Genomic DNA, 23,261 nt, shown 5'->3' on the forward strand with positions numbered 1-23,261 from the left:
TACCTGATTTTGGAGTCCGAGATGTCCAATTCCAGGTGCATGAGGTGGCGCTCGGTCCCCTGGTTCAGCTTCCGGTTGGTGGTGACTGCAGCCAGGAATGGATTCTTGGCATCAAAGGGGCTGGGTGGGGAGGAGAGAAGCGCAGTGAGCTGCCAGGGCTTGGATCTGAGTCTCTGTCCACAAGGACCCTTCTGGTTGCACAAAGCACAGGGAATCTCAAGAGATCACGAGGAAATCTCACCGGTTACATCAAGGGCTCTCCCAGCCCGATCCAATGCAGTTCTCTTTCTTTTTGAGACTGAGTCTCGCTCTGTCGCCCAGGCTGGAGTGCAGTGGCATAATCTCGGCTCACTGCAACCTCCACCTCCCAGGTTCAAGTGATTCTCCTGCCTAAGCCTCCTGAGCAGCTGGAATTACAGGCGTGCGCCACCACGCCTGGCTAATTTTTATATTTTTACTAGAGACGGGGTTTCACCATGTTGGCCAGGCTGGTATCGAGCTCTTGACCTCAAGTAACCCGCCTCGGCCTCCTAAAGTGCTGGGATTACATGTGTGAGCCACCTCGCCTGGCCCCAATACAGTTCTCTCTACAGTCCCACCACGTGGGCAGAGCTGGATCATCAGTGTCTCCGTTTCCAAATGTGGAAGCTGAGGCTGGCCCTTAAAAGAACTGTGAGACCCAAGCTGACGGTGCCACAGGCTGGAAGGTGGCTGGGTCTCCAAATGAGGGGCACAGCTTCCCCACCCCCACATGTCCTGGACTACACCGTGGACGAGACAGAAATCTGCACTCCAGAAAGCCACTGAAATGCGGGGCTTCTTGCTCCAGCCAGGCTGGGGCAGGCCTACAGAAAGCAGGGCAGCTGGTATTGGATGCAGTGGCACGGACTTCCCTGGGTGGCTCAGGCAGGAATCTGGCCAGCACCCAGGGGTCATCAAGGGCACAGAGGAACGCTAGGTTTTCCCCAAGTCTATCTATGGAGACAGATTCTAAGAAAATGAGCCCAGCTGCCAAAGAGGATCGTAGCCACAGAGCCCAGTGCGCTGTGTCCTTGTTGAGAAGTGGGACGCGCCCTGCGGCCCTGGGCAGTGTAGAGTAAGGTGGCTAAGTGAGCTCAGTACAAACTGGGCGAGTGCCAGTCTTCCGGGGCCGGGCCCTGGACAGGCACTGCGTCAGGGCATGGAGCAGCTGCCTGGCTCTCGGGCAGTTCCCCTCTCTGCTCTGGGCCTCATGCCCTCCCTGTGTAGGGACACTCACACCCACTCGTGGCACGGGGTCTGGTGAGAAGGGCCCTGCGGGGATATGGGGATACATGGCAGACTGAGTCTGGGATGCACCAGCGGCCATAGAGCCGTCTGCCCCAAGCCACATTCCCTCCACTCACGGCTTCTGGTTCTCGTAGCTCTTCAGCCGGCCCATCTCCCCCACGTACACCTTGGCCGCGTCTATGTCAGTGTGGACCACAAGCTCGTACTGGCGAATGCTGGAAGGGGAAGACCGAGGGTGAGGCCGGGAAGCAGCAGGGGTCAGTCCTGAGAGGGAGGGGCTGGACTACAGGGGAGATGGCGCGTGGCCTTCGGGGCAAGGGCCCAGGTACATACGACAGGAGGCGGGGGAGCCCCTGCTGCAGATGCGCAAGAAGGGCAGGCGAGGGAGCAAGGAGGGAGGTGGCATGGAGCTGCCGGGGGTCAGGCGCCCAGAAGCCGGGGCAGGGCTGGGCAGGCTTCCGGGAGATTCTGGGAGAAAGTAAGGAAAGCCTGGGCAGCACCCAGGGGCCATCGAGGGCACAGAGAGGAACGCTGTTTTTGGCCAAGTCTATGGAGACAGATTTTAAGGAAATGAACCCCTCTGCCAAAGTTGAACCTAGCCTCAGAGCCCGACGCACTGTGTCCTTGTCGACAGGTGGGGTGCGCCCCGCTGCCCCGGGGCAGTGCAGAGCAAGGTGGCAGAGTGAGTCCTTGGCTGGGACCAAGGTCCCTCCTCGACCTCGCTGTGACCCACTGCCAGCCCCCATTCCAGGGTGGCCGCCCTCGGCACAGGACCAGCCCAGCCCACCCACTGGTGGCACCTGCGGGCCCTTGCTCACCTGGACTCCTCGCCAGTGGCTTCCACCCCAAAGTGCTCGCACACGGCCGGCCAGAACTGCTCTCGCCAGGTGATGAAGTCCTCCTCCAAGCTGGGCCGAGGAGAGGAGGGGGGAACGGCTCAGGGCAGGCCGATGTGGCAACAATACCTGGTGCCGGGCACACCCCGTCCCCAAAGCTCAGGACTGGGCGCCAGTGACATCAACCCAGAGCATCAGGAAGGCTCCAGGGAGTCGGACAAGCCGAAAAGCAACACCGGCAGGGGCAGGGCAGAGGCGGGAGAGCCCCTTCCCTGTGTGGGAGGTGCGTGTCGCTGAGTCTCAGCTGACACAAGGGTGTGCGTGCCCCTCACGTTCCACGGCCCTTGCCGAGGCCCACAGCGCTGATCAGGGTGGCAGGGTGGGCACTCACTTCCCATCGTCGTCGCCCAAGCCCAGCTCAAAGATGCGCTGGGCGCCGAGCTGCTCCAGCCGCTTGTCCACGTACTTGCCCATGGCATTGAAGTGCTCGTAGGTTTTGTTCCCAAGACCAAACACCTGTGTGGACACAGGGGCCGCTCTGAGGCCTGGCCCTCGGCCTGACCAGCGGGAGGTGCCATGGGGGCGGGGTGGGAGGCCCCACAGCGCTGGCTGAGCTGCTGGGAACACCAGCAGGCCTCCATCCCATCAGGCGCCTTGCACTGCGAGGAACACTGGGCCACTGAAGAGGCTTCGTGTGGGTGACCTGCAGCCCACAGCCTGCCCAGTCCACCGCCAGCCTCAACCTATGGGGAAGTGGAAGCAGCCCACCCTCCCCACTGGCTGGGACTCCAGCTCCCCTAGCCCAGCCAAGTCTCAGTCGTCCGGCCAGAACCCTCTTGCCTTTAGTCTCCAGCACCCAATGTCCCCTGGAGCTGAGGACAGGGAGGGGACACTCTCATAGCGCTGGGGTCCAGGGCAGAGGAGAGGGTCTCACGAGTGGCCTGCCCTGGCTGCTGAGAACGGGGTGGGGGTCTGGAGGGCTGCCTTTCAGACACGAGGATCCGGAGGCACTGCAGGCCACCGGGAGCCCACAGCAGTCTTTGGGTGACTCACCGCAAACTTGACCCCAGAGAGATCCACGTCCGTCTCCTGGAGCCAGTCGTAGAAGTCCTGGGCATTGTCGGTGGGGTCCCCCTCGCCGTAGGTGGCCATGCAGAAAACCACCAGGGCGTTGTCGATCTCCGGCAGGCTGCTCAGGTCCGCCTGCAGAGATAGGGGCAGGACCGCGCCCCGGCTATGACTGAGCCTGCTCAAGGTTCAACCCGCACCAGACGGGGAAGGCCAGGTCCTGCCCAGGGTGGTGCCAGGCCAGGGATGTCCGGGTGTCATGGGATCGGAAAGAAGGAATGACACAGAGGGTGGGGCATGGGCATCTGTGTCAGGTGGGCAGGACAAGGTCACCTGTGTTGGGCTGGAGTGGAGAGGATGTGTTTCTAGAGGAAAGTGAAGTTTGCCACAAAAGAGCCACCAGAACGCGGCCTCCTGTGCTGATGCAGGTCTGGGGTCACCCTGGGAACTTCATCATTCCAGGGCTCCCAAGCACCACATGGCCCCGGTGCTCACTGATAATCTAAATTGTTCATCAACTTGAAATGCAGCCTGGAGATGGCTGTGCGGTGGTGCCCGTCACCAAGACCCCGGAGGAGGGGGGAGTGGAGCAGCTGGGGAGGGTGGGTTTGGTTTGGGAGATGTGGCGGCCACAAGGAGGGCAGCTGGCGCTCCGGGGAGGGCCGGTCCTGGGGAAAGGACGCCTGGCGTGTGGCTGCAGCTGCAGGAATGGCCCTTCCTTCAGTTAGCCCGGGCAGGGATGGCAGTGACCCTCACAGGAAGGCAACTTCCAAGGACGTCTTCCCAGGACCCCACTCCCTGCCAGTCTCCCCCTGCTGAGGGGCGCCCTACAGACCTGCTCCCCGTCCTGCCCACTGCCTCCATCTGGGGCCGGCCCGCGGTGGCAGCTTACCAAGTCATACTCCTCGGGGTCCGCTGACATGCCTCGCATCCCATAGCGGTGGGCGTCCTTGGACAGGCGGTTGGCAAACTCCTCTGCAGTCCCCGTCTGGGAGCCGTAGAACACGATGATGTTCCTCCCCTAAGGAAGGCAGACACAGGGTTGGTGAGGGCCACAGACCTCAGCCATGGCTCCGGTGGACACCCACTGGGCAAGCCGGGCAGGCCTGGCAGGCGGGGACCCTCCAGGCTGCCCTCTTTCCTCCCTGGCTTTGAGTCCCTTCTAAGTTCCTCTGGTACTCGCTTCTCACTGTCACAGCCACTGTGGCAAAGGAGGGCAAAGGTCACCAACGCAATCTCACACGCGGCTGCTCAAGATCACACGTCTGACATTTTCATGACACGGGAAAAAACAAAGTTAAAAAAGGTAATCAATGTATAGCCCTTATTTGTGGGGGAATGCTTCCAGGACCTCCCATAGATATTTAAATCCAAGGATGCGGCCGGGTGTGGTGGCTCACACCTGTAATTCCAGCACTTTGCGAGGCCGAGGTGGGTGGATCACCTGAGGTTAGGAGACCAGCCTGACCAACACGGTGAAACCCTGTCTCTACTAAAAATACAAAAATTAGATGGGCATGGTGGCATGCACCTGTAATCCCAGTTACTAGGGAGGCTGAGGCAGGAGAACAACTTGAACCCAGGAGGTGGAGGTTGCAGTGAACTGAGATCGTGCCACTGCACTCCAGCCTGGGTGGCAGCAAGACTCCGCCTCCAGTAGCTCACGCCTATAATCCCAGCACTTTGGGAGGCCGAGGCAGGTGGATCACCTGAGGTTGGGAGTTCGAGACCAGCCTGACCAATATGGAGAAAAACCTGTCTCTACTAAAAATACAAAATTAGCCAGGCATGGTGGCGCATGCCTGTAATCCCAGCTACTTGGGAGGTTGAGGCAGGAGAATCGCTTGAACCTGAGAGGCGGAGGTTATGGTGAGCCGAGATCGCGCCATTGCACTCTAGCCTGGGCAACAAGAGCGAAACTCCATCTCAAAAAAAAAAAAAAGAAACAAATCGAAGGATGCTCAAGTCCCTGCTATAAAATGATGTATTTGTGTGTAACCTACACAAATCCTCCCACATACTTTAAATCATCTCTACTTATTAATATAATATCTAATGTAATGTAAATTCTCTGTAAATAGTTGTTACGCTGTATTGTTTAGGGAACAGTAATATGACAGTATGTGTTCAGGACAGACACAACCATACATTTTTTTCTCCAAATATTTTCAATCTGCAGTTGAATTCATGAACTCAGAACTCAGATATGCATGGCTGGCTGTATAATCCAATTGTGTTATATAAATAATAGACATGTATATCAAAACATACATATATATTTTCTTTCTATACCCATAGGCACAAAGAAAACAGACTGGCAAGAAATAAACCGAAAGTCCCTAAAATGGGGCGTTCTGGGTGTGTTTTCTGGTTAATTATAATACATATTTATTATAAAATTTTAGACAACAGGGAAAGGTCCTGGGGCTGGCTCACATACTTGTCAGTCCACCCTCCTCCTACAGCAGCTGTTGAAAAGCCTGAAATCCTGTTCCCCAGAGTCCCTTGGGGCTGGAGTCGCAGCCAATTCGGTCCAGCCAATTGGACATGCTTTGCAAGATCTGAAGGGTGGAAGGGAGGCAAAGGCTTCCTGGCCCCTCATGCAAATGTGAGGTTCTCTGCAGCAGTGCCTGGTCTTCAGTGCCTGAAGTATTTCTTTCACTTTTTCTTTTCTTTTCTTTTGAGATGGAGTTGCGCTCTGTGGCCCAGGCTGGAGTGCAATGGCATGATTTCAGCTCACTGCAACCTCTGCCTCCTGGGTTCAAGCAATTCTCATGCCTCAGCCTCCCGAGTAGCTGGGATTACAGGCGCCCACCACTATGCCTGGCTAATTTTTTTGAATTTTTAGTAGAGACTGGGTTTCACCATGTTGGCCAGGCTGGTCTCAAACTCCTGACCTCAGGTGATCTGCCCACCTCGGCCTCCCAAAATGCTGGGATTACAGGCATGAGCCACTGCACCTGGCCACTTGAGGTATTTCTAATAGTTTTGGTAGCCAGACTGCAAGTTCCTAGTCCTGGCTACTGGCTTATGTGGTGTTCAGAGGCAGCTGCAGAAGTAGCTTCTTATCCCGGATCACAGCTACACGTGGTGTATCCTGAACTCAACAGTTTCAGGCTGGATTCAAAGGGAGCAGTTACCTCGCAGGTCACTTCTGTTATATCTTAGAGACCAACCTGAAACCTGCTCCTTCAGCCCCTCCGGTAACCTGGAAGCACCCCCTTCCCTGTGTGAAATCCCTTCTAGATTAAAATGCCTAAAGCGGTCTCTAGTTTCCACACTGAATCCCACCTCATATAAAATAAAACGTATGGGGCTGGGTGCAGCAGCTCACTTCTGTAATCCTAGTACTTTGGGAGGCTAAGGTAGTAGCATGACTTGAGCCCAGGAGTTTGAGCCCAGCCTGGGCAACATGGCAAAACTCCGTCTCTACTAAAAATACAAAAAAAGTATCTGGCTGTGGTGCCATGATTCTAGCTACTTGGGAGGCTGAGGTGGGAGGATCACTTGAGCCTGGGAGGTTGAGGCTGCAGTGAGCTGTGATCGAGCCACTGCACTCCAGCCTGGGTGACAGGAGTGAGACAGTCTCAAAACCACCACCAAAAAAATCTTATGGATTACAATAAATGTTCTTACACTTTTTAAAGTTGCTGAATTTTCTACAAGTCATTGTTAATTCATTAAAAGGATTTTTTTTTTTTCTCCTTGAGATGGAGTTTCGTTCTTGTCACCCAGGCTGGAGTGCAGTGATGGGATCTCAGCTCACTGCAACCTCCGCCTCCTGGGTTCAAGTGATTCTGCTGCCTCAGCCTCCAGAGTAGCTTGGATTACAGGTACCCGCCACCATGCCTGGCTAAGGTTTTGTATTTTTAGTAGAGACAGTGTTTCACCATGTTGGCCAGGCTGGTCTCAAAACTCCTGACCTCAGGTGATCCACCCACCTCGGCCTCCCAAAGTGGGGAAATACAGACGTGAGCCACTATGCCCGGCCAAAAGGATTTTTTTTTTTTTTTTGAGACGGAGTCTTGTTCTGTTGGCCAGGCTGGAGTGCAGTGGTGCGATCTCGGCTCACTGCAACCTCCGCCTCCCGGGTTCAAGGGATTCTCCCACCTCAGCCTCCCGAGTACGTGGGACTACAGGCACGTGCCACCAGGCCCGGCTGATTTTTGTATTTTTAGTAGAGACAGGGTTTTGCCCAAAAGAATATTTTAAAATAATCACTGTAAAAATAATAGAAGAGAAAGTGCTTATGATGATCAGGTTAAGAGAACAAAAGATGACCTAAGATAGCAGCTAAATATATACAGTAGCATCAAAATATATAAAATACCTAGAAATAAACTTTATAAGAGATGTGTCAGAGGCTACTGAACGACACACGAAGGACTCATGCCAATGGAAAGGCACCCCGGTTGTGGACAAGGAGTCTCGACCCATAGAAATGGCAGCTCTACTTATGTCACTAGAGAAATGTGGCATGATGTAATAGAAATCTGAAGCAGCCGGGTGCCGTGGCTCACACCTGTGTAATCCCAGTACCTTGGGAAGTCACACCAGGAGTACTGCTTAAGCCCAGGAGTTTGAGATCAGCCTGGGCAACATAGTGAGACCTAGTCTCTACCAAAAAAAAAAAAAAAAAAATCTAAACAGCTCTTTTTTCCTCAACAAATTGATCCTAAAAGTCGTGGAAAAATAAGAATCCATACACTGAAATATTATTTGAAAATAAAAAGGAAGTACTAATATATGCTACAGCGTGGGTGAACTTTGAACACAACGTGCCCAGTGAAAAGAATCCAGAGACCCAGCTTGGCTAACATGGTGAAACCCCGTCTCTACTAAAAATACAAAAATCAGCCAGGTGCGGTGGGGGCACCTGTAATCCCAGCTACTCGGGAGGCTGAGGCAGGAGAATTGCTTGAACCCGGGAGGTGGAGGTTGCAGTGAGCAGAGATTGTGCCATTGCACTCCAGCTTGGGCGACAGAGCGAGACTCCATCTCAAAAAGAAAAGAAACCCAGAAACAAAAAGCCACATATTGTGTGATTCCTTTAAATGAAATGTCCAGCACAGGCAAATCTGTAGAGACAGAAAGCAGATAATGGTTGCTTGGAACTGGGGGTGGGGAACTAGGGAATGAGGAGGTGACAGCTAATGGGTATGGGGTCTCTTTTGGGGATGAAGAAAATGTTCTATCAATAAAATTAACTGGCCGAGCGCGTTGGCTCATGCTTGTAATCCCAGCACTTTGGGAGGCCGAGGCGGGTGGATCACTTGAGGTGAGGAGTTTGAGACCAGCCTGACCAACATGGTGAAAACACATCTCTACTAAAACTACAAAAATTAGTTGAGCGTGGTGGCGGGCGCCTGTAATCCCAGCTACTTGGAAGGTTGAGATGGGAGAATCGCTTGAACCCAGGAGGCGGAGGTTGCAGTGAGCCGAGATCACGCCATTGCACTCTAGCCTGGGCAACAAGAACAAAACTTGATCTCCAAGAAAATAAATAAATAAAATTGATTGTAGTGACAGCTGTACAACTCTGTGAATATCCTAAAAAACACTGAAGTATATACTTTAAAATGGGTATGTATGGTATACAAATTATATTTCAATAAAGCTGTTACCCCCCAAAAATAAATAGGTATGGAATAGCAGCCAGGAAAGCTGACAATAATAGCAATGGGGTGGGGAGACTGTGCCTGGCACTATTGAGTATTAAAACAGATTATAAAACTTTAATAATCAGAACAGTATGACACGATATATAAACAGATAGCCAGATCAAAGCACTTAAACAAGCAAATATGAAAATAAACCAGTATACATATTGGAATCATTATTATTATTTGACTCAGAGTGTAGCTCTGTTGCCCAGGCTTGAGTACAGTGGTCACTGCAATCTCTGCCTCCCAAGCTCAAGCTATCCTCCCACTTCAGCCTCTCAGGTACCTGGGACTATAGGCGTGCACCACTGTGTCCCGCTAATTTTTCTAGTTTTTGTGGAGATGAGGTTTCGCCAATGTTGCCCAGGCTGGTCTCAAACTCCTGGGCTCAAGCGATCTGCCCACCTCAGCCTCCCAAAGTGTTGGGATTACAGGTGTGAGCCACTGTGCCCAGCCCAGGAATTAAGCATATGATAAAGCTGGCATTTCAAAACAGTGGGGGGAAGATGGACCCTATTACATGGTGTTTAGACAGCTACGAAAAATGTAGAGTTGGATTCATACCTCACATCTTACATCAGGATAAATTCCCAATAGAGCAGATTTTAAATTTTGAGTATGAAAAACGAACCCTAAAAGTACTAGAAGAAAATATACAGGAATATCTTTATCTCTTTAGCATGGGGGAAGAAAGAATCATACAGTTGACTACGTAACATTTACACAGCAAAACAAATAAAAATGCGATCAGCTAAGCTGAAAGACAAACTTTCTTTTTTAAGAGATGGAATCTCACTAAAAGACAAACTATTTAACGGGCAAGATATTTTCAACTTGTATCACAGACAAGAGGCTCTCTCCCTAATAATTTCAAGGAGAAAGATCAATTCCAACAGAAAAATGGGCAAAAGATGTGAAGAGAGAATCTATTAAAAAAAAAAAAAAAAAAAAAAAAAAGAAAAGGCTGGGCATGGTGGTTCAGGCCTGTAATTCCAGCACTTTGGGAGGCCAAGTTGGGTGGATCACCTGAGGTCAGCAGTTTGAGACCAGCCTGGCCAACATGGCAAAACCCTGTCTCTACTAAAAATACAAAAATCAGCCAGGCATGGTGGCACATACCTGTAACCCCAGCTACTCGGGAGGCTGGGGCAGGAGAACTGCTTGAACCCGGGAGGTGGAGACTGCAGTGAGCCAAGATCACGTCACTGCACTCCAGCCTGGACAACAAAGCGAGACCCTGTCTCACAAAAACAAAACACAACACAACAAAACAAAACAAAACAAAACAAAACAAAGATGGGTGAAAATCTACTGAATCTCATTCATAAAAATGTAAATTACAGCTATACTGAGATTTTTTTTTTAAAAAAACCTAGAAAACTGGCAAAAATCTAAACTTTAATAACAAACTGTTGGCAAGGCTGTGGGGAACAGTTTTCTCACACATTGCTATTCTTGAGCGCGTGCCATGGTGTGACTCCTACGGGGACGATTTATAGCTTCTATCACGATTGCAAACGCATCTACCTTCCGATTCAGCAATTCCACTTCTGGAACTGCTTTGTATTTGCAAATGTGCAAACCGAGCCACAAATTCACAGCAGCATTGTTGGTAAGAGCCAAAGAGTAGACACAGCCCCAGTGCCCATCTTTAACAGGACAGGGTTAAATGCATTACAGTGAATCCAGACGACCATAAAATGGAATCACGGTACAGCTAAAATGATGACGGCCGTATCTTTGTATTGATATGGAAGGATCTTTGAAACATATTAAGTTGTGTTTTTTTTTTTTTTAAAGCAAGGTTGGCTGGGCGCAGTGGCTCACGCCTGTAATCCCAGCACTTTGGGAGGCCGAGGCGGGCGGATCACGAGGTCAGCAGTTCGAGACCAGCCTGGCCAACATGGTGAAACCCCATCTCTACTAAAAATACAAAAATTAGCCAGGCATGGTGGCAGGCACCTGTAACCCCAGCTACTCCAGAGGCTGAGGCGGGAGAATCACTTGAACTGAGGAGGTGGAGCTTGCAGTGAGCCAAGACCATGCTATTGCACTCCAGCTTGGGTGACAGAGCAAGACTCAGTCTCAAAAAAAAAAAAAAAAAAAAGCAAGATCTGGAACAGTGCACGTCGTATGCCACATTTTGTGTTTTAAGAAAAGTGTAGGCTGGATGCGATGGCTCATGCCTGTAATCCCAGCACTTTGGGAAGCGAGGCAGAAGGATTGCTTGACACTAGGAGTTCAAGACCAGCTGGGCAACATACTGAGAACCTGTTCCTATGAAGAATAAATTAAAAACTTAGCTGGGCATGGTGGTGTGCACCTGTAGTCCCAGCTACTTGGGAGGCTGTGGTAGGAGGATTGCTTGAGTCCAGGAGTTTGAGGCTGCAGTGAGCTATGATGGTGCCACTGTACTCCAGCCTGGGCAATACAGTGAGACCCTGTCTCTAAAATAAAGTTTTTTAAATTAAAAAATAAGAAAAGTGAAAATAAGAGTCTCTGTTTTACTTGTATATTCATATAGGAACTCTAGAAGGATCCATAAATAATAAGAACAGTGGGGATGAATGGGTGGCAGAGGTGAGCTTTCCACTGAAGAGTAGATGTTTTTATTTTAACCATGTAAATGTAGTACTGATGCCTAAAATTAAATACTTAGATTGGCCGGGTGCAGTGGCTCAGGCCTGTAATCCCAGCACTTTGGGAGGCTGAGGCGGGCGGATCACCTGAGGTCAGGAGTTCAAGACCAGTCTGGCCAACGTGGTGAAATCCCATCTTTACTAAAAATACAAAAATTAGCCAGGCGTGGTGGTGCGCACCTGTAATCCCAGCTACTCGGGGGGCTGAGGCATGAGAATGGCTTGAACCCAGGAGGTGGAGGTTGCAGTGAGCCAAGATTGTGCCACTTGACTCCAGGCTGGGCGACAGAGCAAGATTCTGTCTCCAAAAAAAAAAAAAAAAAGTAACAAAAATAAAGCAGAGATAAAATGGCAGTGGTGCCATGACCACAGCTATGTGAAATTTATCTCTGCTCTTGGATAGGCTGGGACCGGACGGGAGAAGGGCAGCTTCATGAGTTAGAGGGAGGGTCTGTTCTTAGACTGGTTTGTTCAAAAAGTAAACATTCAATAAAATAAACTGTCCCAGCAACAGCAGAGCTGCTTCAGGGCTTTGGTTAGGAAGAATGACTCCCAAGTGAGCCAGGCTGCGTTTCCGCTCCTGGCCCCTGGACCTCCTCTGTGCGGTGATGCCAGGTGTCTACTCAACCTGCTTACATGCCCGCTGGGGCGGAGGCTTCCTGAGAAGAGTAAAGGCATGCAGGAAACTCACCGTTTTCTTCATCTTTTCCACGAAGCTGCTCTCTCTGACAGAGCTGGTCCTGCAAGACAAAAGTGTGCAATGAGTGTGGGAGGCAGGCGTCGTGTGACACGGTGTCATAGGATGTGGGTGTCCTTATATGCAGGTTTCACGGGATGCTGTGGCAGCACAACAAGGGGACATTCCAGCTGTGTCCCATGCCACTCCCCAGGGGCTAAGCCAGCAGCTGGCCTCTAGACCAGCACCAGGGCTCCCAGACCTCCCGCACCAGCTCACCCTTCCCATTTCCCCTACAGTAAAGCCTCTTGCGACACCAGTGCTTTGCAAAGCCAAGACCTCTCCGGCACCCAGATGGATATGGGCTTGTTTCCCTCAAGGAAGAGCCAAGGTTTCCACTTCCCTCTTCCTCCCCACCCACAGCCCAGGTCCCCACGGCCTGACCTCGCCTCCACCTTCCACCTCTTCACCTGTTCCTTCTCCGGCCCCTGCCTCACACATCTGCCACTGCCCTGCTCCGCTCTTCAACAGCTCCCATGACCCACGGGATCCAGGCACACGAGTCCCCTCAGAGTCTGTCTCCAGCGTCACCTGCCACTCCCCTCCACAAACCATGCTTGAGGCACGGATTCACACCCCCTCCCCGCATGGTGGCCTCAGAATCCTGTGCACGCCAACGCTTCTACCCAGAGCCTTCCTGCCACACTCCCCTCACCTGGCTGACTCCCGCTCTGCCCTCAAGGTCCTGCACAGGGGTCAGCTCCCCTGGGATTCAAAGACCCCCTTCGCTTCCCCTGCACTGGGGCCACATTTCATTTTTCCCTTCTCTGCATTCCTGACCTGGGTCTGCCCCCTCCAGAGGGCAGCCTGGTGCCCGCCAGCCTCAGGATCAGGCTGGGGTGACACGATCCTCTGTCCACTTCTGGCCTTCTATCCCTGCACCATCCCCTCCCCGCCCCATTTTCCGTTCTTCTGTTTCCTCCTGACCCTTGCCCCAAGCCTGCAGGCCATACGACCAAGCCCAGTTCCCCTTGCTCAGGACTTTCGAGCTGAATAAGGTTAAAAACCCTGGCCGAATACAGCAAGGTGGGAAACACCTTTCTCTGGGTGGCAAATCTTTAGGATATTTGAAATACGGCCATTCTGAATCAAGTGACAAGCTGGAAGACAAAAATACATTTTTGTATTTAAAATGACATTTTTGGTCGGGCGTAGTGACTCATGTGTGTAATTCCAGCACTTCGGGAGGTTGAGGCGGGCGGATCACTTGAGTCAGGAGTTTGAGACCAGCCTGGCCAACATGGCAAAACCCCGTCTCTACTAAAAAATACAAACATTAGCCGGGTATGGTGGCGCGCACCTGTAATCCCACCTACTCGGGAGGCTGAGGCAGGAGAATCACCTGAACCAGGGAGGTGGAGGTTGCAGTGAGCCAAGATCGCGCCACTGTACTCCAGCCTGGGCAACAGAGTGAGAATCTGTCTCAAAAATAAAATAAAATAAAGTAAAATAAAATAAAATAAAATAAAAGATAATGCCATTAAAGGAAGGAAAGGCAAGCCACAGTGTGGGAGAGGATATTTGTAATGTACTTATATGTGGGCAAAAGACTTTGATTGAGAAGGCAAGAAAGCCCTACAAATCAATGGGAAAAAGACAAATCCTCCATCAGAAAAACTATCAAAAGACTTGAAGAGGCATTTTCTTTTTCTTTTTCTTTTTTTGAGATGGAGTCTTTTTCTGTCGCCCAGGCTGGAGTGCAGTGGCGCGATCTCAGCTCACTGCAACCTCCAAGAGGCATTTTCTTAAAGAGAGCATCCAAGAACCTGGCTCGGTGGCTGGCGTTTGTAATGCCAGCACTTCGGGAAACCAAGGTGGGAGGATCACTTGAGGCCAGTTTGAGACCAGCCTGGGTAAAACAGCAATACTCTATCTCTAAAAAATTTAAAAAAAAATTTTTTTTTTTTTTGAGACGGAGTCTCGCTCTGTTGCCCAGGCTGGAGTGCAGTGGCCAGATCTCAGCTCACTGCAAGCTCCATCTCCCGGGTTCACGCCATTCTCCTGCCTCAGCCTCCCGAGTAGCTGGGACTACAGGCGCCCGCCACCTCGCCTGGCTAATTTTTTGTATTTTTTAGTAGAGACGGGGTTTCACCATGTTAGCCAGGATGGTCTTGATCTCCTGACCTCGTGATTTGCCCGTCTCGGCCTCCCAAAGTGCTGGGATTACAGGCTTGAGCCACCGCGCCCGGCCCCCCCTCAAAAAAATTTTTTTTTAAACTTAGCCAGGGGTGGTGGTCTGTGCCTGTGGTTCCAGCTACTCAGGAGGCTGAGGTGGGAAGAGAGCTTGAACCTGGGTGTTTGAAGCTGCAGTGGGCGATGATCTCACCACTGTGTGACTATATGACCGTGTGGTGCGATGCTAGCTCACTGCAGCTTCAAACATCAGGGTTCCAGCCCGGGAGACAGAGTGAGACCCTGTCAACCAGCCAATCGATACAAATAAATAGAAACGGTACATGTGGGGCTTGACTGACTGATTTTGAAGGCTCCAACAATAAGGATAATTAGAATAGCTAAACCTGAGTAAGGAGGCCCTGGCGGAGCAGATATTCTAAACAAGGCGACAGTGGCCAATTCTGCACACCCCTCCTGCAGTGGCCCGGCCCCATTTCCTGCCTCTCTGGGCTGCAGGAAGCTGCTCACATTTCCACGCGATTCCCTGGGCCTACAAGGTCCTTCCTGTGACCCCTTCCCACCTTCTACCCATCCTTTACCACAGAACTTAACTTTCCTCTCCGAGAGGCCATCCCTGGCCCTCATGCAGCAACGCTACCTATCACCGTCTTCGCTGTGGCACACACACCGGTCGGCCAAGGCACTTTACTCTGTGCATTCCCATGGCTTAACTGGAGGCCTGGGTTGAGTAACCTCGGGGAGGTGTCCGTGTGTCCCTGCCATGAGCGCAACGCCTGGTACGTGGCACAGGACACTGTGTCTCCTCCTAGGGTGACCAGCCCTGAGTTCTCTGTCCAGCACGAGGCTTGCAGGGGCAGACTAAGAGGCTGTTGAAGGCACTTCTCACTCCCTAGCCAACTCTGAGGTCTGATCTGGCATCAGCTGAAAAGGCAACCCCTATCTCTACTCAAAGGACAGATGCTTCCACGGAAGTTCCGTCTCCAACAAGGTGGATCTGAAGATTTGCTGAAGAAAAGGACAAGAGGCAAACCCTGGTGCCCCGTGAGTGCCAGGTGGCTCTCCCTGTACTTGCGGGTAATGCATGCCAGCCTGGGGGGGGCACGGGAGGCCCTGTGCCAGGCACCGAGGGCACGAGACTAGAACAAGACAACCTGTGACTTCACAGGCCCAATCCTCCAGCCAGGGGAAGCCAGGCTCTGAGGAGGATCCCAGCAAGATGGGAAGAGCCACGTGGCAGGGCGGACCTGGCTTTAAATCCTGGCTCTGACACTAGACGGGCACAGGACTGCACAGGCCCCGCCCCTCTCATGCCCACACTATTATTAAAGTGCTGCATCTGGTCTCTGCAGCCTCCCTGGTGCCTGACTGGGGAACTTGGTTAACACCCAATAGAAAAAAGGGCATTCCTGGAAGGCGATCAGTCTGTGATTTCAAAGACATCCATGGCACAAAGTGGCATGTGCTAAGACCACACAGATGTGTGGAGGAGGGCTTCCACGTGACCTGACGCAGTTGGACAAAGCAGAACGCCAGGCTGGCTGGCTCTGGGAGTGGAGAGGGGAGCCTCTGGGCTGGAACGTCAGAGTGGACAACGTGTACCAGCCCGCTCTGCCCCAAAGCAAGGGTTCGCCTAGGAAGTGTGAGCGGTCCAGCGGGGAAAAGGGAACCCAAGGAGATGGAGGAGGACCTGTGCCTCTAGGTCACTGGCGCAACACAGAACAATTTCTTTAAGTTCCTGCTGGTTAAACCCATCCTGCCGGGGAGGGTGCCAGGAAACTCCCTTCCCAACCCAAGGCCCTGCTGGGGGGCTCCAAGAAGCAGAGTTCCCGGGCTTTGCCCGAGGGGGCCCACACTGGACTGCTCTAAACGGGCTCTATTCCATCGGAGGACTTCAGACCTGGATTTGCATGGGGGACCTGATTATTTATAGGCGGAGAAGAGGGTGCATGAGGCTTTCCTGGTCTCCAGTCCAAATTCCTTCCTTTGGAAGCAGGGAAATGCAGCGTGCAAGTCCTGTACCAGAGAAGCCACCAGTGCACAGGCCGGGCTGAGCCCCTCGCCAGAGACAGGGGCAACAACCCTGGGAATGGCTGACTTTGCTGTTAACTCCAGGCGGCAACATCTTCAGGCCTCCAGCGTGTCCCCGCCAGGAGGAAGCCCCCGCACTAAGTGAGGGTGCGGGCATCCCCTGGCCAAGGGGCATCAGGGCAGTCTGCTGCCAGGGACAGTGTCAGGAACTGACCTTCTCGGAGCGCGCTCCTCAGGTGGAGACGAGTACGTGCACCCCATGGCTTCTCACTCTCAGCTCCAGGACTTACGGAAAAAGGAGGCCTACAGCTCTCTCCTGGACACCAGCAGGGGTCAGCGGATGGAAAGTTCGGCCCTGTACATCCCTTGTTCTGTGCTGGTGGGGAAAAGGTGCCTGGGCCTGTAGCCTCAAAGTGCTCCTGGACACCCCAAAGTCCTCTCGGAATCTCCCCGAGCTCCTGCCTGCGTCTGCCCCCACGAGCCCGAGAACTCTGCAACATCTGGAGCCCCAGCAGGCAGGACTCAGGACTCCAGACTGAAGCCTCCCATGAGCCCCTGCGCCGGGCACACACCCCTCCTCCTTCTGTATGGACCGAGGGAAGGAGAAAACCTTTCCAACCCCGACTCGGGTCTCCTTGGTAACTGTTTATATCAGAGCCCTTCTCCCCACGCCCTCCCCCTTTCCCATTTAAAAAAAAAAAAAAGAAAAAAAGGAAGTCATGTCTGCGGAACAAAGCTCTTCTAGACTCTAGAAGGCAGCCTGCAGGTTGCTATGGCAGGGCTGCTCTCCATAAAGGAAGTCACACTGATCCTGCTGCCAGGGCACCACACAATCACATTAAATTAGATCTGGTCCCCGTCTTCCCCCACACAAAAGAACTGCAGGAAAACAGGGCCTAAGACCCTGGGTCCGCGTCAGCGGGGAGCATCCTGTGTGCCGTGAAAGACACACCTTCCCCTCCCATCAGGGCAGTCGGGGAAATGCCTGGCAAGGTGGGCTCCGTTCACGGTGGCGATGTTCTGTCTTGGGGAGCACCCTTCCAAGGTTCCTGAGTGCAAACAGCCCATCTGAAAGCCCAAGGCTTGGCGGGGTGCAGCGGTTCACGCCGGTACAGCACTTTGGGAGGCCAAGGTGGGTGGACACCACAGTTCAGGAGTTTGAGGCCAGCCTGGGCAACATGGCGAAACAGCCTGTCTCTACCAAAAATTCAAAAATTAGCCGGGTGTAGTGGTGCGCACCTGTGGTCCCAGCTACTTGGGAGGCCGAGGTAGGAGGATCACTTGAGCCTAGGAGGTGAAGGTTGCAGTGAGCCAAGACTGTGCCACTGCACTCCAACCTGGGTGACAGAGTGAGACCCTGTCTCAAAAAAACCAGACAGACAAAACCAGAAAGCCCAAGGCTCCAGTGGTGGAGGTAGCAGCTGTCCCCGGCCTGGAGCAGAGACCACGTGGCTCCAGAATGGAGCATGAATGGTTCCAATTAGGGCTCTCCACGCCTAAATTGGGAGCAGGAGTCTTTCTGGGTTCAGGATCAGAAGTCGGCTGCAGTCCACCGCATGGGGAAGATGAGGGAGGGCGGGAAAAGCACTGAGTCACTTGGACCGAGATGAACCAAGATGTGCAGTTCATTTTGTTCCCGTCCCAGGCGACGCTGAGGGAATGTTTCTGGAAACAGCAAATCCGGTTGGATTTTCTGCACAGTGGACTCGATTTCTCCTGAGACTGTCCCCTGCCCTTAGCGACACATGGGGAAGCTACTTTGGACCAGCTCTTTCAGAGCCTAGCGTCTAGTGCCACGTTCTCCAGGCTCCAGGGTCACAGGTGCCCACAGCGAGAAGGGGTGACGGCTAAGGCACAGAGGCATGATGGCAGCAGAGTTGGGGGCAGCCTGCTCGTGGCAGGACAGAGAGTGGGCTCCGCTAGGCGGGCCCAGATTTCTTGACCTTCTGAGCCTTGTGGCACGGGGTTAATGGTTTGAAATGCCAGCCTTTGGTGAAAACAGAAAGTAATTTGCTGGAGCTTAGATAGAAGCCAGCAGCTGTCTCTGCGGACAGGGACACTGATGAACGCGTGGGGAGGGCAGCTGCCGGAGACAGCCGGCTGCAGGCAGTGGGAGGCGAAAGCAGGTGTGAGTGGCCACAGGTCAGAGACAAAAGGGGAAGGGAATGACTTCTTACTGAGTGCCTACTGTATGCTGGCTAGCATTCAAGAAGCTTTCTATTTTACTTTATTTAATCTTCACCACCCCGTGCAGTGGGCAAGGGTTTCTATCCACTTTGACAGGGCAGTGAGGCTGGGGGTGAAGCAGTAATTCAACTCCGGGTCTGTGAAAGCTCCAGAGTACAGCGGCCCAGCGCCCGGGGTTCCTGTCTGCTCCCCCAGCAAGGTGCACCTCCCCCCGCTCTACCCCGTCTCCAGTGCGCCCCGGGCATGTTGAGGGAGTGCATCTCACAGCCCTTCCCAAGGATCCTGTGGCCGTGTCCTCAGGACGCTCTAAGGCTCTGGTGGGCTGCTGCTCCCTCGTTCCCCCCAACCACGTCCTCCAACATGTGTTCACATCAGGACTCCGTGAGCAAGTCTGTGAGGCTCAGAAAGCCTGCTGTGCTGTTCCACACACGCAAAAGCCCTGATGCTCTTCTGACGACCTCAGCAGTGACCCTGAGCCAGGGGTGGCCAGGACTACGGCTACTTTTCCGGAGACAGAGAAGAGAAACTGAGGGTTATTCAGTCCATCAGTGACAGAGAGAAAAGGCCACACTCTCAAACAGTAAGATGATCTGCTCTGGCACAAAGTGGCTCTGCTCTTGTGTGCAATCAAAGGGGATGGAAAGGAGTGGGCTGGGGTGGCCATGACAAGAGCCAGGGGTCCGAGGGAGCAAAAGCGTGGTGCAGGAAGCCCCAGGCTGGAATCCCAGCTCTCATGTGCTAACATCAGCCTTGGCCAGGTCACTCACCCTCTCCTCAGATCAGCACTGCCATTTGTAAAATGGGGATAAGAACATTACCTCTGATGGGTGATGAGGGTCCCAGAATTAAGTTTTCAAAAGCCCTGGCTTGGAGCCCTTTCTCACATCCATTGACACCTACATTTGCGCTCGGCTCTCCATCTGTGACATGCAGCCCTGGTCAATTTCTGCCGGACTGAGGCCAGCAGCGTCCGAGCCCACCTTCCTGCTTCCAAGTCAGCCCCCTCCACTCCAGCTCCAAATGGCGCTTCATGGGGCCACCGCTCTCCAGACACCGCCCTCCTACAAAGGTTTCCCCAACCCCCCTTTAGCGTCATCCACATATATCATTTTTTTAAATTGATTTTTTTAGTTTTTCTAGAGATGGAGTTCGCTCCATTGCCCACGCTGGAGTGCACCGGTGTGACCATAGCTCACTGCAGCCTCCAACTCCTGGGTTCAAGCAATCCTCCCACCTCAGCCTCCCAAAGGGCTGAGATGACAGGTCCACACCACCATGCCCAGCTCATTTTTAAATGTTTTTTTTAAGTTTTGTAGAGTCGAGGTCTTGCTATGTTGCCCAAGCTGGCCTTGACCTCCAGGCTTCAAGCGATCCTCTCACCTCAGCCTCCCAAATAGCTGGGATTACAGGTGTAAACCACCACACCCAGCTAAGATATGTATATCAACACATCACACTGCATACTTTAAACTTACATAATTTTAAATCTATGTCTAAAATTTTTATTTGTCAATTATGTCATTTTAAAGCTGGGAAAAATAAAATTTACAAAGAAAAATGCTGGCCAGGTGCGGCGGCTCATGCCTGTAATCTCAGCACTTTGGAAGGCTGAGGCAGGTGGGTCACCTGAGGTCAGGAGTTCAAGATCAGCCTGGCCAACATGGTGAAACCCCGTCTCTACTAAAAATATAAAAATTAGCCGTGTGTGGTGGCAGGCACCTGTAATCCCAGCTACTCAGGAGGCTGAGGCAGGGGAATTGCTTGAACCCGGGAGGCAGAGGTTGCAGTGAGCCGAGATTGTGCCATTGCACTCCAGCCTGGGGGACATAAGTGAGACTTCATCTCAAAGAGAAAAAAAAGAAAAAAATGCTTAGGCTGGGCGCGGTGCTCATGCCTGTAATCCCAACACTTTGGGAGGCTGAGGTGGGTGGATCATTTGAGATCAGGAGTTCGAGACCAGCCTGGTCAACATGGTGAAACCCCATCTCTACTCAAAATACAAAAATCAGCTGGGCGTGGTGGCAGGCACCTGTACTCCCAGCTACTCAGGAAGCTGGGGCAGGAGAATCACTTGGACCCGGGAGGCAGAGGTTGCAGTGAGCCAAGACTGTGCCACTGCACTCCAGCCTGGGCCACAGAGTAAGAATCCATCTCAAAAAAAAAAAAAAAAAGAAAGAAACAAAAAGAAAAAAACTTAGATGCTCTGAAAAATACATATAATTTTTGTCATTTATACCTCAATAAAGCTGGGGAAAAAATCCATACACCTTGGAAGGTCCCAAGGCCCTCTAAGATGCTCTCCTGTGTCTGCTCCCTCTGTGACCCGACTTCCTTGGTGACCCCAACACCTTTTATGACCTCTGACCCCCCACGACCCAATTCCCTTGGTGACCTGTGCCTGGGCTCCACCAGCACGTGGCTCCCTCAGAGCAGCCGTGTGTGTCCTCGCCTCCCAGCCTCTGCACAAGCAGCTCTCCCCCAGCCTCCTACTTGGCCTCCCAGGCTCCTGTGGGGGCATCTCATCCCTGACACACCCCCAGTGGCGGGTGCCCCTCCTCTGCATTCCCACTACCCCCAGGCCGGTAGAGCATGTGTCCCACTGTGCCATCCACAGCTCCCCCTCCTGCACCCAGACAGGGCCCAGTGAAGTCAGGAGGTCAGACGCCATGCGCTCTGCAAGGCAGTTCCTGACAGCCCGTGTCTGGAGTTTCAAGCACTTGTCAGAGTCACAGAAACCACCCCTGTTGCATCAGGGACCATGAAAGGAAGGAGAGGAGGTGAGGCCCCTTTGGAGGTCAGGTGGCAGCAGAAAACCCAGAGCTGTGCTTGCAGAAGTGGCGGAAATATCCTGACCCATGTCCTGGCTGTTCCCACAGCAGCGGGAGGCAGCGGGCCCCCTGCACCGTCTACTCTCGAGGCCACAGGCTTCCCCTCGTGCTTTCCTCTTTGTCAGTCTCATTTGTGTTTCTCTTTTCATGCTCGGTGGAGCCAAGGACCTCACTACAGAGAAAGTGACCCTGAACTGGATGTGACAAGACCCCTGGATCCACGTCCCATCTGCCAGCACTCAGGAGATGAAAAATAGACACATGTGATGCTGGCAGCACTGACCCCCGGCTCTCCCGGACTTTCTGTCAAGAGCAGGCCCCAAAAGGAAGGTCACTCAGGAAAACGAGATCTTTTGTGGCTTTTCAAAAGCAATCTCCAGGGGGACGTCATTAGGAAAATCCAGACTGTGGGAAACGGTGATACAAATGTTTCAAAGAAGAAACGGGATGGAAGAGAAGCTGAGGAATGGAAAGGGATCTGACGTGTCGCTAAGGAGAAACCTCTGGCACAGCAGCCTGTGGCGCTATCATTCCATTTACGTGATGCTTTGGAAAAGGTTAAGCTACAGGGACAGAAATCAGATTGGCAGTTGCCAGAGGCTGATTACCAGGTGGAGGAGAATGATTGCAAAGAGGTAGGACAGGAACGTTTTGGAGTGATGAAATGTTCTAGATCTCGAATGTGACACTTATTATAGAATCACATACATCTGTCAAGACTCACGAAATTGTGCACTTAAAAAGGAAAATTTTGGCCCAGTGCAGTGGCTCATGCCTGTAATCCTAATCCTAGCACTTTGGGAGGCTGAGGCAAGAGGATCGCTTGAACTCAGACGTTCAAGACCAGCCTGGGCAACGTAGTGAGACCTTGTCTCTACTAAAATTAGTAAGAAAAATTAGCCAAGTGTGGTGGCACATGCCTGTAGCCCCAGCTACTCAGGAGACTGAGATGGGATGATCCCCTTGAGCCTGGGAGGCAGAGGCTGTAGCGAGCCCTGATCACACCCCTGCACTCCAGCCTAGGTGACAGACCAAGACCCTGTCTCAAAAAAAGGGAGGGAGGGGGACATCTTACTGTATGTAAATTATACCGTAATATACCTGACCTCTCCCAAAAGTAAGATTAATCAACTGCAGGGTATAGGTCTTGTTTAGATCCTGAATTAAACAAACAAAAACTGTTAAAATCAAACATTGATCAGTCAATCAGGGAACTATGAATAAATGTTGTCTGGGTATGTAACTATGCTGAAGAATTACTGTTGACTTGCAAGGTGTGAAGATGGCACTGTGTTATGTTCAGAAAGGAGAATCCTTGAAGTTTACTTTTTTTTTGAGACAGGGTCTCGCTCTGCCGTCCAGGCTGGAGTGCAGTGGCACAATCATGGCTCACTGCAGTCTCAACCTCCTGGGCTCAAGTGATCCTCCCACCTCAGCCTTCTGAGTAACTGGAACCACAGGCATAAGCCACCACACTTGGCTAATATTTGTATTTTTTTGTAAAGATGGGGTCTTGCTATGTTGTCCAGGCTGATCTCAAACACTTGGCTTCAAGTGATTCTCCTGCCTCGGCCTCCCAAAGTGCTGGGATTATAGGCGTGAGCTGCCATGCCCCGCGAGTCCTTGAATTTTAGAGGACTGAAATATTTCCTGATGAAATATGACATTTGGGGATTGCATTAAAATCATCCAGGACAGATGCGGTAGAGGGGGCAACGGAAAGAAACAAGACTGGCAAGGAGTGGGTAGTTATGAAAACTGGGGGCTGGAGGCATATGGGGTCCACCCTCCTGTGCCCTACACTCTGGTGTCTGAAATGTTCCATAGAAGGTTTATTTTTCTTCAAAGAACTGTCGCGTTCCAGGAGCAAA

At 52.3% G+C, this 23,261-nt stretch overlaps 1 protein-coding gene across 4 annotated transcripts in view; it reads right to left on the bottom strand.

The window, feature by feature from the left end:
- Window positions 1-23,261, bottom strand: part of POR (cytochrome p450 oxidoreductase) — a 77,861-nt gene that overhangs the window by 3,183 nt on the left and 51,417 nt on the right. For all 4 annotated transcript variants that reach the window (XM_045389663.2, XM_005549338.4, XM_005549337.4 and 1 more), the window contains exons 3-9: window positions 12,167-12,215; window positions 4,066-4,194; window positions 3,159-3,308; window positions 2,497-2,621; window positions 2,088-2,177; window positions 1,386-1,484; window positions 4-120 (exon numbers count right to left, since the gene is read on the bottom strand). In XM_045389663.2, coding sequence (XP_045245598.1) covers window positions 4-120; window positions 1,386-1,484; window positions 2,088-2,177; window positions 2,497-2,621; window positions 3,159-3,308; window positions 4,066-4,194; window positions 12,167-12,215 — 759 coding nt within the window. The remainder of the gene's footprint in view (window positions 1-3; window positions 121-1,385; window positions 1,485-2,087; window positions 2,178-2,496; window positions 2,622-3,158; window positions 3,309-4,065; window positions 4,195-12,166; window positions 12,216-23,261) is intronic.

Source organism: Macaca fascicularis, chromosome 3 (assembly GCF_037993035.2).
Source record: "Macaca fascicularis isolate 582-1 chromosome 3, T2T-MFA8v1.1".
NCBI lineage: Eukaryota > Metazoa > Chordata > Mammalia > Primates > Cercopithecidae > Macaca > Macaca fascicularis.